The following is a 24,335-nucleotide window of genomic DNA, read 5'->3' on the forward strand; positions in this document are numbered from 1 at the left end:
TGTCAAGGCTTATGAAGTCCTCTTCTTTTTGTGGTTTCAAGAGGTTATTTGCTATCATGCAAGCCTACACTCAGCCTTTAGTAATTCACTGAAAATATAAATTGAGTTCTTCTTATTTGCTTACATGGTATTTGGTATCTGTCTTAAGTAAGCAAGTGTTCACATTCCATCCTTTCTTGAAGGCACATGTCTTTTTTTGATTCTGGGTTACTGCATTGCTTTGGGACAAAAACTCACTCATGGATTCAAGAAAACTGTGGTTTTGCTAATTACTCATACTTTTCTTACTGTTTGTTTGTGAGTAATACTCTTTAAACTTCCTGCATTCTAGGTCAAAGCAGAGAGTCCTTGCCTTTACTCCTAAATAATATTTTCATAAATGGAGATTATTGAGTTGAAAGTTTTCAATGTTTTATTTGCTTAATGATATTATTCAACTCCTTTTTGGTCTCTAATATTTCTGAAGAGATGCCAGACAAATTAATGTATTGTTTACCTTACATGTCACATTCTTCTTGCTGCTTCCAAAATTGGTTTAATCTTTAGTTATTGAAAGTTTGATTAGGAATGACCTTTGTGTCATTCTGCCTGAAAACTCCTGCATATCTTTAATATGTAAATGTAAACATTTAAGCAAATTTTCTGACATTATTTCTTCAAATATTTTTCTTACACTACTACCTTTCTTCTTTCTTCTGGAGTTTTAAATATATTGGTCATACCGCTTGATATTAACTGACAGTTCTCTGAGGTTCTATTTAGTTTTTCTTTCCTCAATCTTTTTTTTAATTGGATAATTTCGATTGATCTTTATTCAACTTTACTTACCTTTTCCTTTGTCAGCTTAGTTCTACTATTATATCCATGTACTTCATTTATATTTCTTAATTTACAAAGGTTTTTTGTTACTGTCATTCTTACATTCATTCCCATTTAGTTTATTCTTATAAATTCTATTTCTCTACTGTTAGTTTCTATTGTTGCAATTATTACAAGCATGTTTTCATTTACTTTATTGAAGTTAACAATTTTAGTTGCTTTAAAATGACATGCTAATCTCAACAACTGGATCATCTCTAATTTATTCTTTTTTAAAATTTATTTATTTTACTTTAGGTGCATACTATATCTGGCATTTCTCTCCATATTATTCCTCCCCACCCTCCTTTCCCTCCCCACCCCCCATTGTCTCTACAGTGCTTGGCTTTCAGTTCTTGGGTCAATTTGCTGAGAATGATGGTTTCCAGATTCATCCAAGTCCCCACAAAGGACTCGAGAACTCATCGTTTTTTATGGCTGCATAGTATTTCATGGTGTATATGTACCACATTTTCTTTTTCCAGTCTATCATTGATGGGCATTTGGATTTGTTCCAGGTCTTTGCTGTTGTACACAGGGTGGAAATCAACATGTGTGTGCATGTGTCCTTACAGTAGAATGATTTCTAGTTCTTTGGGTATATACCCAATAGTGGGATTCCTGGGTCAAATGGAATTTCTATTTGAGATCCTTGAGAAATCGCCACAGTGTCTTCCACAATTGTTGAACTAATTTACGCTCCCACCAACTGTGTAAGAGTATTCTGATTTCTCCACATCCTCTCCAGCATCTGTTGTCTCCTGATTTTTTAATGATCACCATTCTAACTGGCGTGAGATGATATCTCAGTGTGGTTTTGATTTGCATTTCTCTAGTGACCCATGATGATGAGCATTTTTTCATATGTTTGTTGGCCTCATGTATGTCCTCTTTTGAAAAGTGTCTGTTCATATCCTTCACCCACTTTTGAATGGCATTGTTTGTTTTTTTTGTAAATCTGTTTTAGTTCTTTGTACATTCTGGATATTAGCCCTCTGTCAGATGGGTAAACTGCCAAAATTTTTTCCCATTCTGTTGGTTGACAATTTACTCTAATGATGGTTTCTTTTGCTGTGCAGAAGCTGTGGAGTTTAATTAGGTCCCATTTGTCTATCCTGGCTTTTATTGCCATTGCTTTTGGTGTTTTAGTCATGAAGTCCTTGCCTATGCCTATGTTCTGGATGTTTTTGCCTACATTTTCTTCTAGTGTTTTTATGGTATTGGGTTTTATGTTTAAATCTTTGATCCACCTGGAGTTAATTTTAGTGTAAGGTGACAGTTGGGGGTCCAGTTTCTGCTTTCTGCACATTGCTAGCCAGTTTTCCCAACACCTTTATTAAACATGGAATCCTTCCCCATTGCTTGCTTTTACTGGGTTTGTCAAAGATCAGATGGGTGTAGATGTGTGGTGCTTCTTCTGCATTCTCTCTTCTGTTCCATTGGTCTATGTCTCTGTTTTGGTACCAGTACCATGCTGTTGTGATTACTGTAGCCTTGTTGTATAGTTTGAAGTCTGTCAGTGTGATGCCTCCGGCTTTGTTCTTTTTGCTTAGGATTGTCTTGTCTATGTGGGGTCTCTTGTGATTCCATATGAAGTTTAAGGTGTTTTTTCCAGTTCCATGGAGAAAGTCACTGGTAGCTTGATGGGGACAGCATTGAATTTACAGATTACTTTGGGCATTATGACCATTTTCACTATATTGATTCTTCCTAACCATTATCATGGAATGTTCTCCATCTGTTTGTGTTCTCTCTTATTTTGTTGAGCAGTGGTTTGTAGTTCTCCTTGAAGAGGTCCTTTACATCCTTTGTTAGTTGCATTCCTAGGTATTTTATTCTCTTTGTAGCAATTGTTAATGGGTGTTCACTCTTGATTTGGCTCTCTGTTTGTCTGTTATTAGTATATAGGAATGCTTATGATTTTTTCACAATGATTTTGTATCCAGAGACTTTGCTGAAGTTGCTTATCAGTTTGAGAAGATTTTGAGCTGAGACAATGGGGTCTTATAGATATACAATCATGTCATCTGCAAATAGAGATAGTTTGACTTCCTCCTTTCCTAATCAAATACAATTTATTTCTTTTTCTTGTCTGATTACTCTGGCTAGAACTTCCAATACTATGTTGAGTAGGAGTGGTGAGAGAGGACATCCTTGTCTAGTGCCTGATTTCGAAAGGAATTCTTCCAGCTTTTGCCAATTTCATATGATATTGGCTGTAGGTTTGTCATTTATAGCTTTTATCATTTTATGATACATTTCATCAATACCTAGTTTATCAAGAGTTTATAGCATGAAGGGCTGTTGAATTTTATTGAAGACCTTCTCTGCATGTATCGTGATAATAATGTGGTTTTTGTCTTTTGTTCTGTTTATGTGATGGATTACATTTATGGATTTGCATATGTTGAACCAACCTTGCATTCCTGTAATGAAGCCTATTGGTCAGGATGGATAAGCTTCTTAATGTGCTGTTGTAATCTGTTTGCCAATATTTTATTGAAGATTTTTCCATCGATGTTTATCATGGATATTGGCCTAAAGTTTCCTTTTTTAATTGAGTCTCTGACTGGTCTTGGTATCAGGTTGATATTGGTCTCATAAAATGAGCTAGGGAGGATTCCCTCCTTTTGTATTGTTTGATACAGTTTCAGAAGGGATGGAAGCAGCTCCTCTTTGTACATCTGGTAGAATTTGGCTGTGAACCCCTCTGGACCTAGGCTTTTATTGGTTGGTAGGCTATTGATTCCTGCCTCTACTTCAGCCCTTGTTATTTGTCTATTCAGGGTTTCAGCTTCCTCCTGGTTAAGTTTTGGTAGAGTACAAGTATGTAGGCATTTATTCATTACTTCCTGGTTTACTCGTTTATGTGAGTGGAGCTGTTTGTGGTAATCTCTGATGGTAGTTTGTATTTCTGTGAGATCAGTGGTGATACCCCTTTATCGTTTTTTATTGCATCTATTTGATTCTTTTCCCTTTTCTTTTTTATTAATCGTCTAGCAGTCTGTCTTTTTGTTGATCTTTTCAAAAAACCAGCTCCTGGATTCATTGATTTTTTTGAAGGACTTTTTGTGTCTCTATCTCCTTCAGTTCTTCTCTGATCTTAGTTATCTCTTTTCTTCTACTAGCTTTTGAGTTTTTTTGATCTTGCTTCTCTAGTTCTTTCAATTTTGATGATAGGATGTTGATTTTAGATCTTTCCTCTCTTCTCTGGTGGGCATTTATTGCTATAAATTTCCATCTTGATGCTGCTTTAAAGGTGTCTCAGAGATTCTAGTAAGTTGTGTCTTCATTCTGGTTGGTTTCAAAGAAAATCTTTATTTCTGCCTTCATTTCATTGTTTATCCAGTCAACATTCAGAAGCAAGTTGTTCATTTTCCAAGTGGTTGTGCAGGTATGAGTGTTTCTTGCTCCTGAGTTCTAGTCTGATTGCACTGTCGTCTGATAGAGTGTTATGCTAATGATTTACTTGAGGACTCAGCAATTGTCCTTAAGGACTAAGAAATTGCACCTTGCAAACAAAGTACAATTGATAATATAGGCATGCTAGTTCATAAGATCAGGACATAGACTGTTTATGTGTCTACGTTCTAGAAGTAAATAACCTCATTTTCTACAATAACATAAATAATCAGGAAATGTTGAATTTTTGTTGTCAATAAATATGTATGTATAATAGTTTCTGCTTTTCAGAATTTTTTGAAATATGTTTGAAGAGAAGAGACATTCCTTGACAATTCTTACAAAAGATGAGAAGTTCTGTGGGAGCTCTGGTCCTTTCCAAAGGATTACAAAGATTGCAGAGTGTGGGAGGATAGGAGGCAGGACAAGCAAAAGCATTTTCAATATTAATAAGCACATGGTGGTCTGGACCTGGAAGTTGTTATCTAGTAATAGTGCCAATACCATATGGTTCAGCAATTAAACATAAATATTTGCCTTATTTCATGTAACCTTTACAATTCTTGAGAAGTAGGTATTACTTGTTTCACTTTATGGTTGAGAGGGAAAACCGAAAGTCATAGAGTTAGTCATGGTAGAGCAAGGATTTAACCCCAGGTTTTTTGGAGTAAGAAATGTAATTTTGATTGATTGATTTTGAGAAAGGATCTCACTTCGTGACCTAGGCTAGAGTGCAGTGGTGCAATCATAGCTCATTACAGCCCCAAACTCCTGGACTCAAGTGATCCTTCTGTGTCAGTCTCCCTAGTCATAGCTGGAATGATAGGTGCAGTTTCTTATTTTTTATAGAGACATTGGTGATCCTCCCACCTTGGCCTTACAAAGCACTGGGATTAATGGCATGAGCCACCACACTGGGCTTGAAACCTATACTGTTTCACTAATTATATAATTTCTCAATCACTCTCTCAGAGTCTAAGTAATAGCAAACCAATATCAAGTACCTGACTCAGCTAGCTTGCAATAACTACCTTTGGTATACGTGTATACTCTGGTACATATACATGCTTGCACAGAGAATGTTTTCTTATTGCATTTTACCTAGTTTGGGAATCTTTACAAAAAAATAATAACAATTATTTTGCTTTTATTATACTGTTTCTGAATGTTTTTGTTTCTTTTCATGTAAATACAAATAGCTAACATTGAGTTAGATCAATATATGCATTTAAAACTTTCTTAAATGAATTATATTGAAAACCTCTATCCACTCTCTAGAGAAAAATTTTAGTTCATTTAATTCTTTCTGTGTTTCAGTTGCTTATATTTATTATTGGTCTTTGTGCTAACTATTCAAAATTTATAAAATTTATGTGAGTTTTAGAATCCTGGCATTTAATAATTATAAACATATTTGTAATATTCATATTTTCATAACATATTTTCACATTCATAAACAGCAAATGTTTTCCCAGTGTCCCTCAGTCTTTGTATTTCTGCCTAAAGGAATCATTTTAAATCATTACTTTTAATACAATTGTTTATGTATTATTTATTTCCCTGATAATTTTCTATGCCCTTAAGTGAAGATCTCTTTATGTTAATATATTCCATAAATGATGGCATCTACATGTAGTGGCAGATTTCTAGGTGATGATATTTCTTTCTTTTTACAATTAAAAAAATGGTCTCTTCATAACATTATTTTTATGATAACACATGGGATATTGGTCTTCTTCCTTAAATTTGTCCTTGAGTGAGTTTTGTATTTTACTTCCTAGATCCATTTGTTAAGTTGTACCTGCCAGCTACTAATGATAAATTTGTACTGTTTGGGTTGCATCCACTACTGGTAGTCTCATTTATTTTTTGGCATCCAAAGTCATCAGTGTTATCTAAAAAAATGATAAGTTAATGGAATATTTTCTTCCAGTTCATTTTTTAATTGCATTTTAGGTTTTGGGGTACATGTGAAGAACATGCAAGATTGTTGCATAGGTACACACGTGGCAGTGTGATGTGCTGCCTTCCTCCCCATCACCTATATCTGGCATTTCTCCCCATTCTATCTCTCCCCAACTCCCCACCCCCCACTGTCCCTCCCATATATTCCCCCAACAGACCCCAGCATATGATGCTCCCCTCCTTGTGTCCATGTGTTCTCATTGTGTAATACCCACATATGAGTGAGAAAATGTGTTTGATTTTCTGTTCTTGTGTCAGTTTGCTGAGAATGATGGTTTCCAGGTTCATCCATGTCCCTTCAAAGGACACGAACTCATCATTTTTGATGGCTGCATAATATTCCATTGTTTATATGTGCCACATTTTCCCTGTCCAGTCTATCACCATGGTCCAATTCATATTTTTTAAATGTCCTTTGAAACCCAGCAGAAAATGGTTTTGTGTGTGTGTGTGTGATTTGTGCTTGATTTTGTGTGTGTGTGTGTGTGTGTGTGTGTGTGTGTGTGTGTGTGTGACGGAGTCTTGCTCCGTCACCAGGCTGGAGTGCAGTGGCGTGATCACGGCTCGCTGCCGCCTCTGCCTCCCAGTTTCAAGTGATTCTCCTGTCTCTGCCTCCTGAGTAGCTTGGACTACAGGCGCACCCCACCAAACCTGGCTAATTTCTGTTTTTTTAGTAGAGACAGGATTTCACCATGTGGTCAGGATGATCTTGATCTGCTGACATTGTGATCCACCCACTTCAGCTTCCCAAAGTGCTGGGATTACAAGCGTGAGCCATAGTGCCCAGACTAGAATATGCTTTTTTTTAATCTACTGCCTCCTCTCCTTCTGTCTCTCTGACAAATTTCTCTCCATCACAAAGCACTATTACTGGACTCTTTGTAAATTTTCTAATTTCACCTCATGTGTTTGGTTTCAACCTTTATTGAGCATTCCTCACACTTTACACTGTTTTCTTTTTTCTCTGTTCTTAAAGCACCTCCTCTACCACTTGTCACTTTGAGTTTGTTGTTGTTGTTTGAATACATATGTATACCTGTTCCATATTTTGTATTCTTCATGCATGTGCCTCACCCTTTATTTGGCATATGCTTACAGTGTTTGACATATACGTAGCACTTAATGCATTAAATGGTCTTTACAAAATATTTTTAAATTCATACTAATTGCCAAGCACTGCCCAAGCCATTCGGGATAACAATAGTGAATAAATAGAGATTTTTTACTTCATAGGCTGCTCTCTGAGTCTACCTTCCTGACTGCTTCTCACCTGTTTGATATCTAAAAGTTGGTAGTCTCAAAGACTTGATACTTTTTCGGTTTTTTTTTTTTATTTTTTATTGGATTTTAGGTTTTGGGGTACATGAGCAGAGCATGTAAGACAGTTGCATAGGAACACACATGGCAGTGTGCTTTTCTTTCCTTCTCCCCTTCACCCATATTTGGCATTTCTCCCCAGGCTATTCCTCCCCACCTCCCCCTCCCACTGGCCCTCCCCTTTTCCCCCCAATAGACCCCAGTGTTTAGTACTCCCCTTTCTGTGTCCATGTGTTCTCATTTTTCATCACCCACCCATGAGTGAGAATATGCGGTGTTTCATTTTCTGTTCTTGTGTCAGTTTGCTGAGGATGATGTTCTCCAGATTCATCCATGTCCCTACAAACGACACAAACTCATCATGTCTGATTGCTGCATAATATTCCAAGGTGTATATGTGCCACATTTTTCCAATCCAGTCTATAATCAACGGGCATTTGGGTTGATTCCAGGTGTTTGCTACTGTAAACAGTGCTGCAATGAACATTCGTGTACATGTGTCCTTATAGTAGAATGATTTATAGTCTTTTGGATATATACCCAGTAATGGGATTGCTGGGTCAAATGGAATTTCTATTTCTAAGGCCTTGAGGAATCGCCACACTGTCTTCCACAATGGTTGAACTAATTTACACTCCCACCAACAGTGTAAAAGTGTTCCTTTTTCTCCACATCCTCTCCAGCATCTGTTGTCTCGAGATTTTTTAATGATCGCCATTCTAACTGGCGTGAGATGGTATCTCAATGTGGTTTTGATTTGCATCTCTCTGATGACCAGTGACGATGAGCATTTTTTCATATGATTGTTGGCCTCATATATGTCTTCTTTCGTAAAGTGTCTGTTCATATCCTTTGCCCACTTTTGAATGGGCTTGTTTGATTTTTCCTGTAAATCCGTTTGAGTTCATTGTAAATTCTGAATATCAGCCCTTTGTCAGATGGGTAAACTGAAAAAAATTTTTCCCTTTCTGTTGGTTGCCGATCCACTCTAGTGACTGTTTCTTTTGCCGTGCAGAAGCTGTGGAGTTTCATTTGGTCCCATTTGTCTATTTTGGCTTTTGTTGCCAATGCTTTTGGTGTTTTGTTCATGAAGTACTTGCCTACTCCTATGTCCTGGATAGTTTGAATAGGAGTGGTGAGAGAGGGCATCCTTGTCTAGTGCCAGATTTTAAAGGGAATGCTTCCAGTTTTTGCCCATTCATTATGATATTGGCTGTTGGTTTGTCATAAATAGCTTTTATTACTTTGAGATACGTTCCATCGATACCGAGTTTATTGAGGGTTTTTAGCATAAAGGGCTGTTGAATTTTGTCAAATGCCTTCTCTGCGTCAATTGAGATAATCATGTGGTTTTTGTTTTTGGTTATGTTTATGTGGTGAATTACGTTTATAGACTTGCGTATGTTGAACCAGCCTTGCATCCCCGTGATGAATCCTACTTGATCATGGTGAATAAGTTTTTTGATTTGCTGTTGCATTCGGCTTGCCAATATTTTATTGAAGATTTTTGCATCTATGTTCATCATGGATATTGGCCTGAAGTTTTCTTTTCTTGTTGGGTCTCTGCCGGGTTTTGGTATCAGGATGATGTTGGTCTCATAAAATGATTTGGGAAGTATTCCCTCTTTTTGGATTGTTTGAAATAGTTTTACAAGAAATGGTACCAGCTCCTCTTTGTGTGTCTGGTAGAATTCGGCTGTGAACCCATCTGGACCTGGGCTTTTTTTGTGTGGTAGACTTGATACTTTTTCTTCTCTCTGTAATCATTACCTTTTAGATTTTGTTCAGTATCCCATTTAGAAAATCAGCTATATACAAATAGGCTTCAGATTTATACTTCTAGCTTTAATGTCCAGAATCTTACCTTTGACTTCGTGTTCCAATCTTCTCTTGAAAATTCAGCAGACATTTCACATTAACATACCCAAAGCCAGATGCCCCATACAGGCCTGCTCTTCTGCAGTCTTTCTCAACCCAGTAAATGTCAAGTCTATTATTTCAGTGGGTCAAGTCAATCACTTGGAAGCCATCCTCAAGAAAAAGAAGCAGAGATGAATACAGAGGATCTCTAGGTAAAAGCCAAGCCTCCACTGTGACCATGTGAGTGAGCAGACCTCTCATGCTCCGTCCCCTCCACCTGCCTCTCTCTCTTCATCCACTCTGCTCCAGTCACCTCGGTGTTTTGTTTCGGCAGTGAGAGTTTCTCCAGTCACCTCAGTTTTTTGTTTCAGAGTTAATCATGCTCTAACCATGGATCAGTGACTTTTCCTCTCCTTCTACATGGAATGCCCTTCTCCCATTCCCCTAGATTAGTCATTTCACTTCCTTTAAATTTCTGCTCGAATAGTCTCTCAGTAGAGGCACAGTGATAGGAAGAATTCTGAAAATGTCTCTCCCAAGATTCCTGGTCCCTTTTATTCAGTCACACAGCAGTCTAGGTACAGCTTTGATGAGAAGGTATTTGCAAATATAAGTAAGTTGCATTTAAACCATCATCATATCCAAAAGGTGAATCTGAAAGAGGTAAGGCAGCAAAGAGGGCAACAGAATCTGTGAAGAGGGTCTTTGGAAAGACCTATGCTATGATTTCAGCATTCCTATAAGGAGGGATGAAAGTACTCGGCACTTCAAATCGTGAGAGGGATTTCAACAGAACCTCTCAGACAGCTTGATATATGCTCCCAGACAAGCAGACTATGGCCTGAATTTCACCAGAAAATCTCAAATTCAGAGGCAACCACAATCTGCTTACTTATTTGGTGTCAAAGCAAAGTTGCTGCTGCTTTGAAATTAAAGTTCTGAGCAAGAAATACAAGAATACTTATTGTGGACTAGATTTGAATGCTACAGGTGAGAATGAACGTAAATTCTTTCCAGGAGGGCTGTTGGGAATACTGAGTAAACTCCAGCAAAACCTGGATCACAGATATCCGGGGATGAAGAGGTGGTAGCCAGAGAAAAATATTACATATGATGGGATGTAAACTTGTATATTTACTCTGTTTACCCCTGGAAGACTCAAAAAGAGATCTAGGAGTATAAAAATAGATGAAGCTTTTAAAACCTGATAGGCCCATACAGCACAAAGTTTTCCTGAGACAGTTATCTATTTAGTAAGAAGCTCGCTGCCCACTCTTACATATCTATCATCCATCCAAATAGAAACTTGAGGTGGTCATAAAAAAGATGGAGGAGGAGAGTTACAAGTAAAAACAGAGAACGATTAAGGAAACGTCATTTTTTCCATACCTGACTTTGCACCAGCAAAATATCCAGCTACAGAAAGGAAAAATCAAGTTTGGAATTGTGATTATTATATGACATTAGACATTTTGCAATGGCAATTAACTTACATTTGTACCTGACAAGGACAATACAACTTTTTGTTACTGAAAGCTGAGATGAACAAATTATGGGACAACCTGAGTTTTCATCCTGAGATAGAAGAAAACCTTCACCAATCAACACATATAGTTTTATATTTACATATATAATATAAAACTAATATATTATAAAAATCAATATACTGGTTGTTATAAAACTAAACTGTCAGTTTTTCACACCTTTGTTAGAGTCCCATAATAATTAAAATTTTAGCTTAAATATCTTTATAATAATTACTTGACTTTTGCTATATAGATAAATTGCAAAGGTTTTGCTTAAAAAGATTTTCGATTAATTTCTGGTACAGCATTTCTCATAAGATTTGAAAACTGGTTACCTCCATTTAGAAAAATTATTACGAAAGTTGGTGTTCCTATGCTGATATACGTGTAGTGTGAAGCTCAAATGATGTAGCTGGATTAGAGATCAAGATTGTGTGTGAACAGAATGTTAGTTAAAACCGTATAATTGAATGAGCACCCATAGAGAGCTTATGTACACTAGAAGAAAATCAGCTGGAAAATGAATATGGAGAATACCAATCTTTAGGAGCTAAATAGTGAAAGAAGAAGACTGAAAAAGTGAATAAATAAGAGAACAGAATGTTGTAAAAATGTCTTTAGAGTTAAGTATTATCTTCTTATACTATTCCTGGTATAAATTTTCAACACAATGCAATCTAGCTTTAAACTCTAGAATCCTATTAGTGATTGTCAAACATCTAAGTCTAAAAACAGTTACTTTTATTACACTTCAAAATAAAGGGTCAGTTTTTCACACCTGTATAGAGTCTCATAACAGAATTTAAATTTTAGCTTAAAATTTTAGCTTAAATGATGTGAATTGTACACTCCTGGAAATTGGGACATCTTTATGATAATTACTTGACTATTGCAATATAGAAAAATTACAAAGTTTTTGCTCAACAAACTGACACAAGAACAGAAAATCAAACACCACATGTTCTCACTCGTAGGTGGGTGTTGAACAATGAGAGCACGTCGACACAGGGAGGGGAGCATCACACAAAGGTGGGGACTAGGGGCAGGATAGTCAGGGGTAGGGAGTTGGGGAGGGTTAACATGGGGAGAAATGCCAGATATTGGTGATGGGGATGGAGGCAGCAAACCATATTGCCATGTATATGCCTATGCAACAATCCTGCATGTTGTTACATATACACCAGAACCTAAAATGCAACTATATATATATATATATATATATATATATATATAATAAAATTTAAAAATTTAAAGGTTTTCTTTTAATTTCTGGTATGACATTTCTCATAGATTTGAGACCTGTTACTTCCATTTAGAAAAATAATTACAAAAGTTTGTGAAAATAATCATAATAGAGGAGACCGTTGTAGAAACAATGAGCTAAGAATTAATTTTAATGAAGTCAAGGGATGCCAGCAACCTTAAGATGAAGCTAGGCATGGTGGCTCATTACTGTAGTCCCAGCACTTTGGCAGGACAAGGCAGGCAAATTGCTTGAGGCCAGGAGTTGGAGACCAGCCTGGGCAACACAGCAAGACTCTTTCTCTACAAAACATAAAAATCAAAAATAATTCTCCAGGTGTGGTGCCATGTGCTAATAGTCCTATCCTTGGGAAGCTGAGGTGGGAAGATGGCTTGAGTCCAGGAGGTGGAGGCTGCAGTGAGCCGTGATTATACCACTGCATCTCAGCCTGGGTGACAGAGCAAGAACCTGTCTCAAAAGCAAGCAAGCAAACAAAAGGAAAGAAATCTAAAGATGACTACACTTAGAGTCACACCTAGCAATCTGAATTCGCTCTAAAAAAAAATAATTTTTGTAAAACTCCACAGTATATTGTTTCTGAACTAGTTAAAAAGGTTATTTTTAAGTAATATTTAGACTCCTAAAAAGTGCTTGTGAATATTCTGTTGTATCAATTTCCCAATAATATCATATTTCAGTTTTATAAATTTAAATTTTCCCTTAGTTTTTTCTTTCTTCTAATTTGAAAGAATTGCAGATTTGATTGTATTAGATGGCTATTACATAATATTTCACATGTAATTTCTTCACCATTATTATGATGATGTGAATTGTACGCTCCTGGAAATTTCACACAGGATATTTTAGGGAAAGAAAAGTTTTCGTTGACATACTTCTGAGGTCACATTGCAATTCAGACACAACATAGACACATTCAGAATAACATAATAGAATAAATGAATATGGAATGTGGCATTTTTGGAAATACTAACAGCATATAGCATTGCACACTTTAAAGACACATTTTATGTACTTTGTGTTCATTTGACATCTACTGTATTATTTGTAGTATTTCATTCACTAGTCCAAAATCTTAAACGTGAAAAACTGAAGAGCAATAATAAATTCTAACTGTTTACATTTAACTTTTCTTATGTACAGTCTTAGCTTCATGGTAGTTTTAAGATTGATTATAAAATAAAATGAGATTTGTACTAATCTATAAACATACTAATTTTACAAGATTTTCTTCAAAGTCTTGAATTTTATGGAATTTATTTTGAGGCAGTTTTGACTGAACATTCTTCCCTGCAATTTTCACACTTCTTCATCATTCAGGACAAGGGAGAAAGTGAATGCGTTGGTGAATGTATTGGGCTGGGGGAAAACATTCATTTGTACCTGGATTTCACACTGAGTATGTACAGTCTCAGAAGCAAATCAAGAATAATATTTCTGAAAGGCAGGAGTTAAAATGGGAGAAGCAGAGTTCTTGGAAGTGTATCAGCCTGCATAACTTCTGAGTTCTGTGATAAAGAACCTGAGTGCAACAAGTAGGAAGACACTAGAATTTAGTATTTTCCTGAGCCATTCTCTTCCATCCAAGGAGGTATCATTACTAATAAGTCACTGCAATTACCCCATGCAGTATTGCAGCCATGTCCAGCAAGGTGTCAATGCATGACCCTCCAGCATGTGCAAAACACAGGGAGCATTCACAGAAATGAAAAACACTGTCAGGACCCTCAGCCGAAAGCTTCACTGTAGTTCTCATCCTACCCAAAATGGAGGAAGCATGGCTTCAGCATTCATTTTTGTCCATTTGTGAAGTGGATGAAATAGAATTCCAAGGGCATTATTTACCTTAAGTAAAAGTCAATCTATTTAAATGAAAAACCTAACACCATAAAACTTAAAGAAGAAAACGTAAGGAGTAATATGTGTAAACTTTGGTTAGCCGAGGTTTCTTCTTGACATGTAAAAGGAAAAAATGATAAACTTCATCAAATTTAAAATTATTGATTTCAAAAAATATCAGTATAAAATGAAAAGACAAGCCAAAAACTGACAGAAAATATTTTCAAAATACATACTTAAATAATACTTGCACTAGCAAAAATAGATAACAGTTAAAGCTCAATAATAGTAAAACTAACAACTGAACTTCAAAAAGGTGTGAAAGAAGCAATAAACACTTATTCATTGCTGATGGGAATGCAAAAGTAGTGCAGCTGCTTTGGAAGACAGTTTTGTAGTTTCTTACCAAATGTAACATATTCTTATCATACAATTCAGCAGTTGCTGTCTTTGGTATTTACCTAAGGAGTTGAAAACCTCTCCCCACAAAAATCTGCAAATAAATGCTTATAGCAGCTGTATTTATGTTTGCCAAAACTCAGAAGCACCCAAGGTGCTCTTCAGTTTCTGAATGGTTAACATAACTGAGGTAGAATGCCTAATGAAGACATGAAGAGGCATGGGGGAAACATAAGTGCATATTACAAAGCAAAAGAAACCAATCTGTAAGTGCCACATGCTGTATGATTCCAGCCATATGGCATTCTGGGAAAGGCAAAACTATATAGACAGTAAAAAGACTCATGGTTGCCAGGGGATATGGTGGAAGGAGGGGTAAACAGGTGGAGCAAAGAGGATTCTTAGGGCAGTGAAACTTCTCTGTATGATCCTGTAATGGTGGATACATGTCATTATACATCTGCCAAAAACAGCAAAATGTACAACACCAAGAATTAACTCTAATGTAAATGATGGAGTGTGAGTGATCATGATAATGTAGGTTCATCTGTTTGAACAAGGGTACCACTCTGATGGGGGACACTGATAACAGAGGAGGCTGTGCATGTGTGAAGGCAGGGGATATATGATACATCTCCATACCTTCCTCTCAATTTTGCTGTGAACCTAAAACTGCTCTAAAGAAAAGTAGCTCTTTAAAAAAAATTGGCAAAATATTTGGACATTTCACCAGGGAAGTAGATGGACGTCAAATTAATACACAAAGAGATTCAACATTAGTCATCATTAGGAAAATGATGAATGAAGAGATCACAAGGGCATACCTCTTTTATACATATTAGAATGGAAATAGCTAAATAAACAAGAGTACCAAGTGCTGGTGCGGATGGCAGTAACTGGATCTCTCACACATGGCAAATAGGAATGCAAGTGGCTTTAAAGAATACTTTGACAGTGTTTTCTAAATCAACACTCAAACTTAGTATTAGTCTGTTCTCACACTTCTAGTAAAGACATATCCGAGACTTGGTGATTTATAAAGGGAAGAGGTTTAATTGACTCACAGTTCTATATGGCTGGAGAGGACTCAGGAAACTTAATCATCGTGGAAGACATCTCTTCACAGTGGGGCAGAAAAGCAAATGAGTGCCAGCAGGGGAAATGCCAAACACTTATAAAACCATCAGATCTCGTGAGAACCTACTCCTATCATGAGAACAGCATGGGGGAAACTGCTCCCCTAACTCAGTTAGTTCCCACTGTTCCTTCCCATGACATGTGGAGATTATCCAGATACAATTTAGGATGACTTTTGAGTGGGGACACAGCCAAATCATATCACCCAGAAATCCTATTTCAAGATATTTATCATAGAAAAATTAGAACATATGTTCACATAAAATAATATATGTGGATGTTTATAAAATTTTGGAATAACCAAACCGAGTAATAACCAAAATGTCCTTCAACTGGTGAATGAATGAACAAATGCTTCTGTATCCATATAATGAAATAAGATAAACATTAGTAGTAAGGATAAATTGGTTTTGGGACGAAGTCTGCTCTGTGCCTGCCCTAAAAACACTTTAATCTTGGTCCAATCTTTTAAGTTCCCTGGGCCACCTTGGAAAAAGGATTTTCTTGGGGCACACATGAAATACACTAACAATAGCTGATGTGCTTAGAAAATAAAGTGAAAAAAAAATCACATGATGTCTTACGAAAGTTTATGAATTTGTGTTGAGCTGCATTCAATACCATTTAGGAGGCATAGGATGGAAAATATTGCTTTAAAGCTATCCTTAAAAAGATCAGGATGATGTGCAATTTATTAAATTACTTGTCAGAATAAAACCTGAGACTGTGAAAAAGCACCACAAAATGAAGTAACCCACAATTTAAAATTCATAAGTTAGGTATCCAATTAAATTTTACCAAGCATGCTAAGAACTAAAAAAATATGTTATATAATTAGGAGAAATATAAGTCTAGAAAATATTACCAGAAATAACAGTAGTTACAGGATAAAGACTTTAAAAGGGGCAGTATAAATAACTGTATGATATACCATGTAAACATCTTTGACAGTTTAAATACATTATTAGTTATTGTTTTTGTCAATATAGTGTGAAACAAAAGTATATTTAAACTTGCAATAATTACTGTAGCTGTACTCTGAGGAAAGCTTATTCCACAATTCATATATTAATATAAAAGAATATTTCTAAACATACAGTGTGCACAGATATTAATGACATTTAGACACATTAGAACAAAATTGAATCTTTTATATTAAAAGTAAATGAAATGCATATAGGTGTGCATGCTTGATAGAAAATCAATTTGATGAAATGTAATAATAATGATTTGGACTAAGGATATCAAACTATCTAACTTGTACTTAGGTCATTGGACTGTATTCTGCCACTACGTTGCCTTGTTTGTTACTAATACGCCTAGGCCTTAATGTACACAGCTAGATAATGTGGGGATTCTTCAAAATCATATATTTCCTTGAAATTCAAAGATAGAGCAAGCTTATATTATTATTGTCTTAATAAACAAAATTATGTTACAAGATTCATCAGGATAATGAAGCAACAAATACTATGAAGAATGTTAGATATTAAATGATTATAGTATTGTAAATTATATGTATATCTTTCAAATATTATTCTATTGATGCTGCAAACATAAAACGAAATAATTTTGGGGAAAATTTTTCTGAACTTTTTTTCTTTTTTTTTGAGACAGAGTTTTGCTCTTGTTACCCAGGCTGGAGTGCAATGGCTCAATCTCGGCTCACTGAAACTTCTGCCTCCTGGGTTCAAGCAACTCTCCTGCTTCAGCCTCCCGAGTAGCTTGGACTACAGGCGTGCACCACCATGCCCAGCTAATTTTTGTATTTTTAGTAGAGACGGGGTTTCACAAGGTTGACCAGAATGGTCTCGATCTCTTGACCTTGTGATCCACCCACCTCGGCCTCCCAAAGTCTGAACTTTTAAAAGAATAGCTACTATTTTGTGACTATGAGAGCTCTTGAATAATGCTATAATATCATCACTATATAATACATATATATTTATATAATCTATCATACATTTTGTATATCATTATAGCATTGTATATATAGCATTATATGATAAATATTTATAAACAAGATTGATAAACATAAAAAGAAAACTGAAGTTCAAACCTGAAATATGATATTTGTCACTAAAATGAAAATTAGACTTTTAACTCCATTTCTGGTGTCTAATTTGTCTTATGTAAGCATAGCCACTCCAGTTTTTATGAATAAATGCTCCATTATTTTACTCTTAATCAATCAGTATTTTTATATCTAAAATGGGTCTCATAGAGACAGCATAGTGTTGAGTTTGACAATTTTGTCGGATCCGACAATCTCTACCTTTTTATTTAAGGGTTTAGCCCATATTAACTTAATGATTGTCATTTTGGTTGCATTTTAAAATTTCATCTTGCATTATTTTATTTTCTTGCTGTTATTTTCTTTTTCTTTTTCTCTTTGCCTTTTTTTTTAATTAAACATGTCCATTTTATACTTTTTCATTATTTGCATTTCAGCTCCATATTTGGTTTAAATGGGGGGCTAGTAATGACTTATCAAAGATGTTCACATTCTAACCTCTAGATCTGTTATATTACATGGCAAATGGAATTGAGATTGCAGATGGAATTAAAGTTAGGAATCACCTGACATTTAAATGAGAATATTATCCTGGATTATCTGGATATACCCTATCTAATCACATACATTCTTAAAAGTGGAGAGTTTTTCCTACCTGTAGTCAAAAGGAGATGAGATGGAAAAGGGAGTGGAAGAAATGGCTTTGAATATGAGGAAAGAGACCACAAGCCTAGAAATATGGTTGGTGGCTATGCAGAAATTGTCTTCTAGTTATAACCATCAAGAACATAGGGGTCCCTATATTATAACTTCAAAGAAATAAATCTTGCCAACGCCACTGAACAAAGAAACAGATTCTTTGCTATGGCCCCAAGGAAGGAACTTAGTCCTACAGAAACTTTGATTTTAGTGTGTTGAGATCTCTGTTGGACTATCAGCCTATAAAATTTAAAATAATTAATTGATGTTATTTAAGATATTAAATTTTGTGGTCATCTGTTACAGAAGCAAAACAAAACTATCATAGTTCATTAACTATATTACTTTTTGGTGTTTGCTCTAGCTTTATAGTATACATCACTAACTTACCACAATGTACTTCAAATAATGTAGCACTTCACATACTCTGTAAGAAAGTTAGCAGAGTACACTTCCACCCCATAGCCCAGCACACACATATTTTGTGCTATTAGTTTCATACATTTTAATTCTATAAATGTTGTAAACTCCACAGTACTTTGTTATGCTTTTTGCTTTAAACAACTCATTAGCTTTTAAAGTGATCAACATGAGGGGAAAACTTTTCTATGTTTACCCACATATATAGCATTTCTGGCCCTCTTCATTTCTGTTTGTAGGTCCAACTTTCAATGTGGCATTATTACCTTCTTTGTCAAGAAATTATTTCAATAACTCTTGAAATATTTCAGCTTTAAATTGTTTTTTAGAAGGTCTTTCTTTTAGCTTAGTTTTTGAAAGATAATTTTGATAGGTATGGCTTTTTTTTTAAGCTCTTTAGAAATGTTCCTTTGTCTTCTGGTCTTAGAAACCTCAGAGGAGAAGCTTGCTGTCATTCTCATCTTTGTTTCTCTGTACAAAATTTCTCCTCTTTTGGTATTTATTCTGCCTACTTTTAAGTTTTTCTTTTTCATTTTGATGCTGACTTTCATCAATTTGTTTATGGTATGCTTTAGTTTGGTTTTCTTTCTTTCTGCTACTTGATGTTAACTGTACTTTGTGTATCTGCATATTTGTAATGTTCATCAAATTCAGAAAGTTTTACGTCATTTTCTCATATAATTTTCTAAAACCCCACACTTCCAGTATCCTTCTGAGACCCCAATTGCTTATATGTTATGGCAAATGACATAGTCCCACGGTTCAGTAAGGCTCATAGTGGTTTTTTTCTTTTTAACATCTTGTTTCCAATGTGCTTTATTTTGTATAATGTCCTTCATATGTCTTCAGTTTCATGGATTTTTTTCTTCTGTAGTGTCCAGTGTGCTTTAATACCATCCAGTACATGTTTCATTTCGTTTATTGCATGTTTCATCTCTAGACATTCTAGTTAGAAGGTTGCATATGTTCTCCAGACAGAAAAGCCTAATTGGTGAATCCCCAGGTCTTGGTTTCTGCTCAGTATCTCTGGGAAGTTCCTTTGACCTACAAAACCCTGTAGGCACAGATCTTATTTACTTCTGCATCCTCCAAACTGGGTCTGAGCTTTCGGACTTGGTTGAATCCTAGAGAAGTTTTCGTCTTTCATCTGTGTGGCTGTACCCAACACTCTTTTTCTGCCAGCCATAAGGTCGATAACAGATACTCATTTTAGAATGAAATGGCCTTTTCTCTATGCAAAGCGTTATATACTTTGGATCAAGGACATATCAGAAATCTCATACCAAGTTTGCTTTACTCATGCACTCGCTAGGCATTTGGCAACTTCTGGTAATAATAGTTTAAACCAATATCTCACAGTATGCTGGGGTTTTTTGTTGGTTTGTTTGTTTTTTGTTTTGTTTTTGTTTTTGAGACGGAGTTTCGCTCTTGTTACCCAGGCTGGAGTGCAATGGCGTGATCTCGGCTCACCGCAACCTCTGCCTCCTGGGTTCAGGCAATTCTCCTGCCTCAGCCTCCAGAGTAGCTGGGATTATAGGCACGCGCCACGTGCCCAGCTAATTTTTTGTATTTTTAGTAAAGACGGGGTTTCACCATGTTGACCAGGATGGTCTCGATCTCTCGACCTTGTGATCCACCCGCCTCGGCCTCCCAAAGAGCTGGGATTACAGGGGTGAGCCACCGGGCCGGCCAAAGTATGCTGTTTTAAAAATAAGCTTCAAGGGAATAGGGACCTAATCTGCATTTTTAAACCTTACATTTCCAGAATCAAGGTCAGGGCCTGCACAGTAAATAGGAAATAAGGAATTTATGTTTACTGTTTGAGGGTGATAACTCTGTTTTGATTCTATAAACAATCTTACAAAGATAATTTAAACAAACAAAACACTGAAATTCCTTCTCTATGCTTTTATCAAAATGCCACAAATATATCTTTTAATTTGCATTCCCATTTTCTCAAATGGTGATTCACAGACATGAGCAGTAAATATCTGCTGAAAAATTAATAAAACAAATTCCAAAAAGTTTTTAAAATTTTAAATTTTTCAAGCCCCCAATCTTCTATTTAATTTTAATCCTATCTACATTTTTATTTCTATTAATTTTATAACAAAATGTAACAAGAAAAAACTATCAAAATTGATTCTGTATTACTAGAACATAAAATTAGCTACAAAATCTGAGAGAATTGCACTAATAAATGTTTAAACTACTCCTCAAACCCTGTTGTTGAAGATTGCATCTTTTTGATACTGTTTTCATAAGTCCCTGTGGGTCTAATACATCTTCCCTTCCATGCAAACAACTGAGTAATTAGTTTACTTTCACTTGTAATGAGTAGAGAAGATCAAATTAAATAACAACTAGATGAGCAACATACATATTAGGGCCTACCGAAACCTTAAAAGTGAGAATTGTTGAAAAAAGTCTTTTAAGATAGTTCAAAGCATTGACATTACATCTGATGCTATTTAGGACACTGAGGTTAGTGAGGTCTGCAGCTTACCAGGGATAACCCATATGGAATAGTGTGTATCTTGAATACAAACCCAGTTCTGTCATCTCTCTATATCTGCTCTATCCAGTGCACCATCTGGCCTCCCATAATAACACATTTGCAATTGTAAAATTTTATTGAAATAGTGCAGTCACCATAGTCCTACCAAGATATAGGGTATTATTAAAATTATTTTTTATTTTGTGTAAAGTTATTACTTATTTTGTGTATTTTTTAAAAAAATACATTTTTTGTTTTAAAATGGTATTTTCAGTTCGATGAATCAAAATAAATTCTATTTTTTGTTAATAGGATGTTTTAAAATTAATATTTATACATATCTAATGAGACATTTATCATGATATACTGTTTATTCAAAAGAAGCTTGAGCAGTAAAGTAATAAATATAATATATAATTATAATACTGCCATCTAATGAATGACTAATTAGTGTCAGATGCTTTCTCGTTAATTAATTCTCACAACTATCCTTAAATGTAGATATTACTGTGTCCACTTTAATTTGAAACAATTACTCAAGGTGAATTTAATGGTCTACTTCTCTGACTATTCATTAGATGTCCTACACTAGCTACCTGCTATGTTTGCCTTGTTTTGCTTTCTGCTGATGGTGTCTTTCATATTTACCTTATTGTTTTCTTTCTTTGCCTTTAGGATTTGATACCAGTATCTTGCCAATTTGCAAGGACTCACTTGGCTGGATGTTTAACAGACTTGATACAAACTATGACCTGCTATTGGACCAGTCAGAGCTCAGAAGCATTTACCTTGATAAGAATGAACAGTGTACCAAGGCATTCTTCAACTCTTGTGACACATACAAGGACAGTTTAATATCTAACAATGAATGGTGCTACTGCTTCCAGAGACAGCAAGGTAAAAGAACACCTACAGATGCATAGAGTTGACCTGCAAGTCAAATTTTACTTATTTTTAATAATAAAATAGTATACTATGCCCATTCATTTTGTATACATTTTTGTAATTCAAGTGTTTAATAAAAGCAAATAAGCTGCATGTTGAACAAATAACTCTGCTAGAGATGTGACACATGCTAAATAAGATGAAAAATAGTAATTAATATTTTATATTAATGCACTTCATTATAGTTTTCATTATGAACCACCAAGAAGCACAGAGAGGTACAAGAACATAGATATTAAAAATAATCATTAAAATTAATTTGCTATCTGCTTTTCCCACAATATAAAATAAATGGGTTTTTTATCACTCTACTGCAGAGTTTTAATGTTCTATTCTGTGGTCTTATTCAATGAGTTGAATAAACCAGAGCATTTACCATAGGACATTTTTATTCATGTGAGTTTAAAATGATTTAGTCTTTCAAACTTTTCAAAATAGCTTGACTTTTATAAAATTCACTAGCAGAAAAAGTGTCTTTAATATAAAGGAGGAGGTAAAGCAAGTGAAGATTTGGAATAATACCAATTCTTTATGCATCCTTGTATATTAGGATAATGTAAAATGTAATGGAATCATACAGAATCAATAAAATGATAATCTATAGTAAGTGTGTATGGGGAAAAAACAAGAATCTCACATTATGATAAAGTTTTGAGAAACTAAGGAAACAATGGTAAGTGTAATTTTGATGTTAATTTAGGAAAATACGCTGGGAATTAATGTGATAAAGCTTGCTATTGTGAATGCTTTTTAAAATTCTTCAGAGCTAAGGGAAATAACAAGACACTTTATCAATGATTCTCAGTCTTTGATATGGAAAACTAACACATTATATGGGGTATTTTATTATCTCAATGACTTTTTTATGCTTAGTTTAGTAATTAGGGATGAAATTAGTATGCATAAATTGATTATTGGTGAGTCAACAGGAGCTTTAGTTGAGTACAGTAATTTTTAAACCAGTCTAAACAAAGTTTAAGAAAATATTTACTGTATTAAAATATTTATTACACACACAAACACACATTGTTAACTTCATTCCATATGTGCTTTCTAGTTAGGCACTCCTAACTGTAACTATTAATACATACTAGTATTAATGATTAGAGTACATTTAAATAATTTAAATAATAAAAAGTAGTAGATCCAACTAAAGTGCCAGAATGTATGTCATGTAGTCTTTTCTTATGATGACAAATGTTACTTTTGTTGTTTTTGGTGTTATGCTAGCATTTTTTTGGTGTATATACACAAACATTTAAAATATTCTGGGTAACTCCGAATGCTTTGTCAACAGAAATAGGTAAGTACCTTTATCTTAGAGTGTTCTTGGGTTTTGTAGCAATAATTGTAGAATTGGTTAAAAGTCCCCATAGCAAAATTTTACTCATCTATGTTTCATTTAAAAAGCAGCATTCTCCCAAAGTTCCAATTTTTGTTTAGCCATATGAAGATTTACTCTCTGAGATCTTGTGATTCATAGCAGAAATAATTAAATAAATGCTACCTAAGAGGGTAAAAGAGCTTATACAGTCTCTCTAATTCCTAGAAGGGTTTGGCTAAACTGTTGGGCAATATTTCATTACTTTAATCACTAGAAGTTACAGAAGTTCTCAGGGTAACTGAGAGGATGTGCTAGTGACATGATACAACTTTGTTTTTATGTACTCTTTTAGTTCAATAAGCAATTTTATTTAAGAATAACCATTAATTTAAAAACATTTTTTAAATATTTCATATTATAAAGAATGTTTTCCTGAAATTCTTAAGTTTATTGTAGCTATATATATATATATATACACAGCTGTGTATATATAGTAGCCATATATATATATGGCTATATATGTATACATATATAAAGCTGCTCTATATATAGCTGCTATATACACACACATATATAATTCATGTACATATATGTTTTCTAAATTCATGACTATATACATAATTCATGACAATATATATTTTCTAAATCCATTAATTTTCTAAAATCATGACAATTAAGCAATACAAAATGAACATGGATGTAATTTGTAGTATTCTTTATTCTAAGTAATCCTGAAAGAGTAAGAAGAAATATTAAATTGGAATTTCAGTTACCTTACATGTTAAGAATATACTTTCATAACAGTATGTCTACTTTTACTTATTCTAATAAGTAAATCATTTATTAGTTTCTACTTCATTGAAAACCCTATT

The 24,335-nt window shown here is 34.8% G+C and overlaps 1 protein-coding gene across 4 annotated transcripts in view; it reads left to right on the forward strand.

Annotated features, from left to right (window-relative positions):
* The window catches only part of SPOCK3 (SPARC (osteonectin), cwcv and kazal like domains proteoglycan 3), a 670,557-nt gene that overhangs the window by 634,834 nt on the left and 11,388 nt on the right, over nt 1-24,335 (forward strand). For all 4 annotated transcript variants that reach the window (XM_054252809.2, XM_008992482.5, XM_078366313.1 and 1 more), the window contains one exon: nt 21,870-22,091. In XM_054252809.2, the coding sequence (XP_054108784.1) occupies nt 21,870-22,091 (222 nt within the window). The remainder of the gene's footprint in view (nt 1-21,869; nt 22,092-24,335) is intronic.

This window comes from Callithrix jacchus, chromosome 3 (genome assembly GCF_049354715.1).
Source record: "Callithrix jacchus isolate 240 chromosome 3, calJac240_pri, whole genome shotgun sequence".
NCBI classification, from domain to species: Eukaryota; Metazoa; Chordata; class Mammalia; order Primates; family Cebidae; genus Callithrix; species Callithrix jacchus.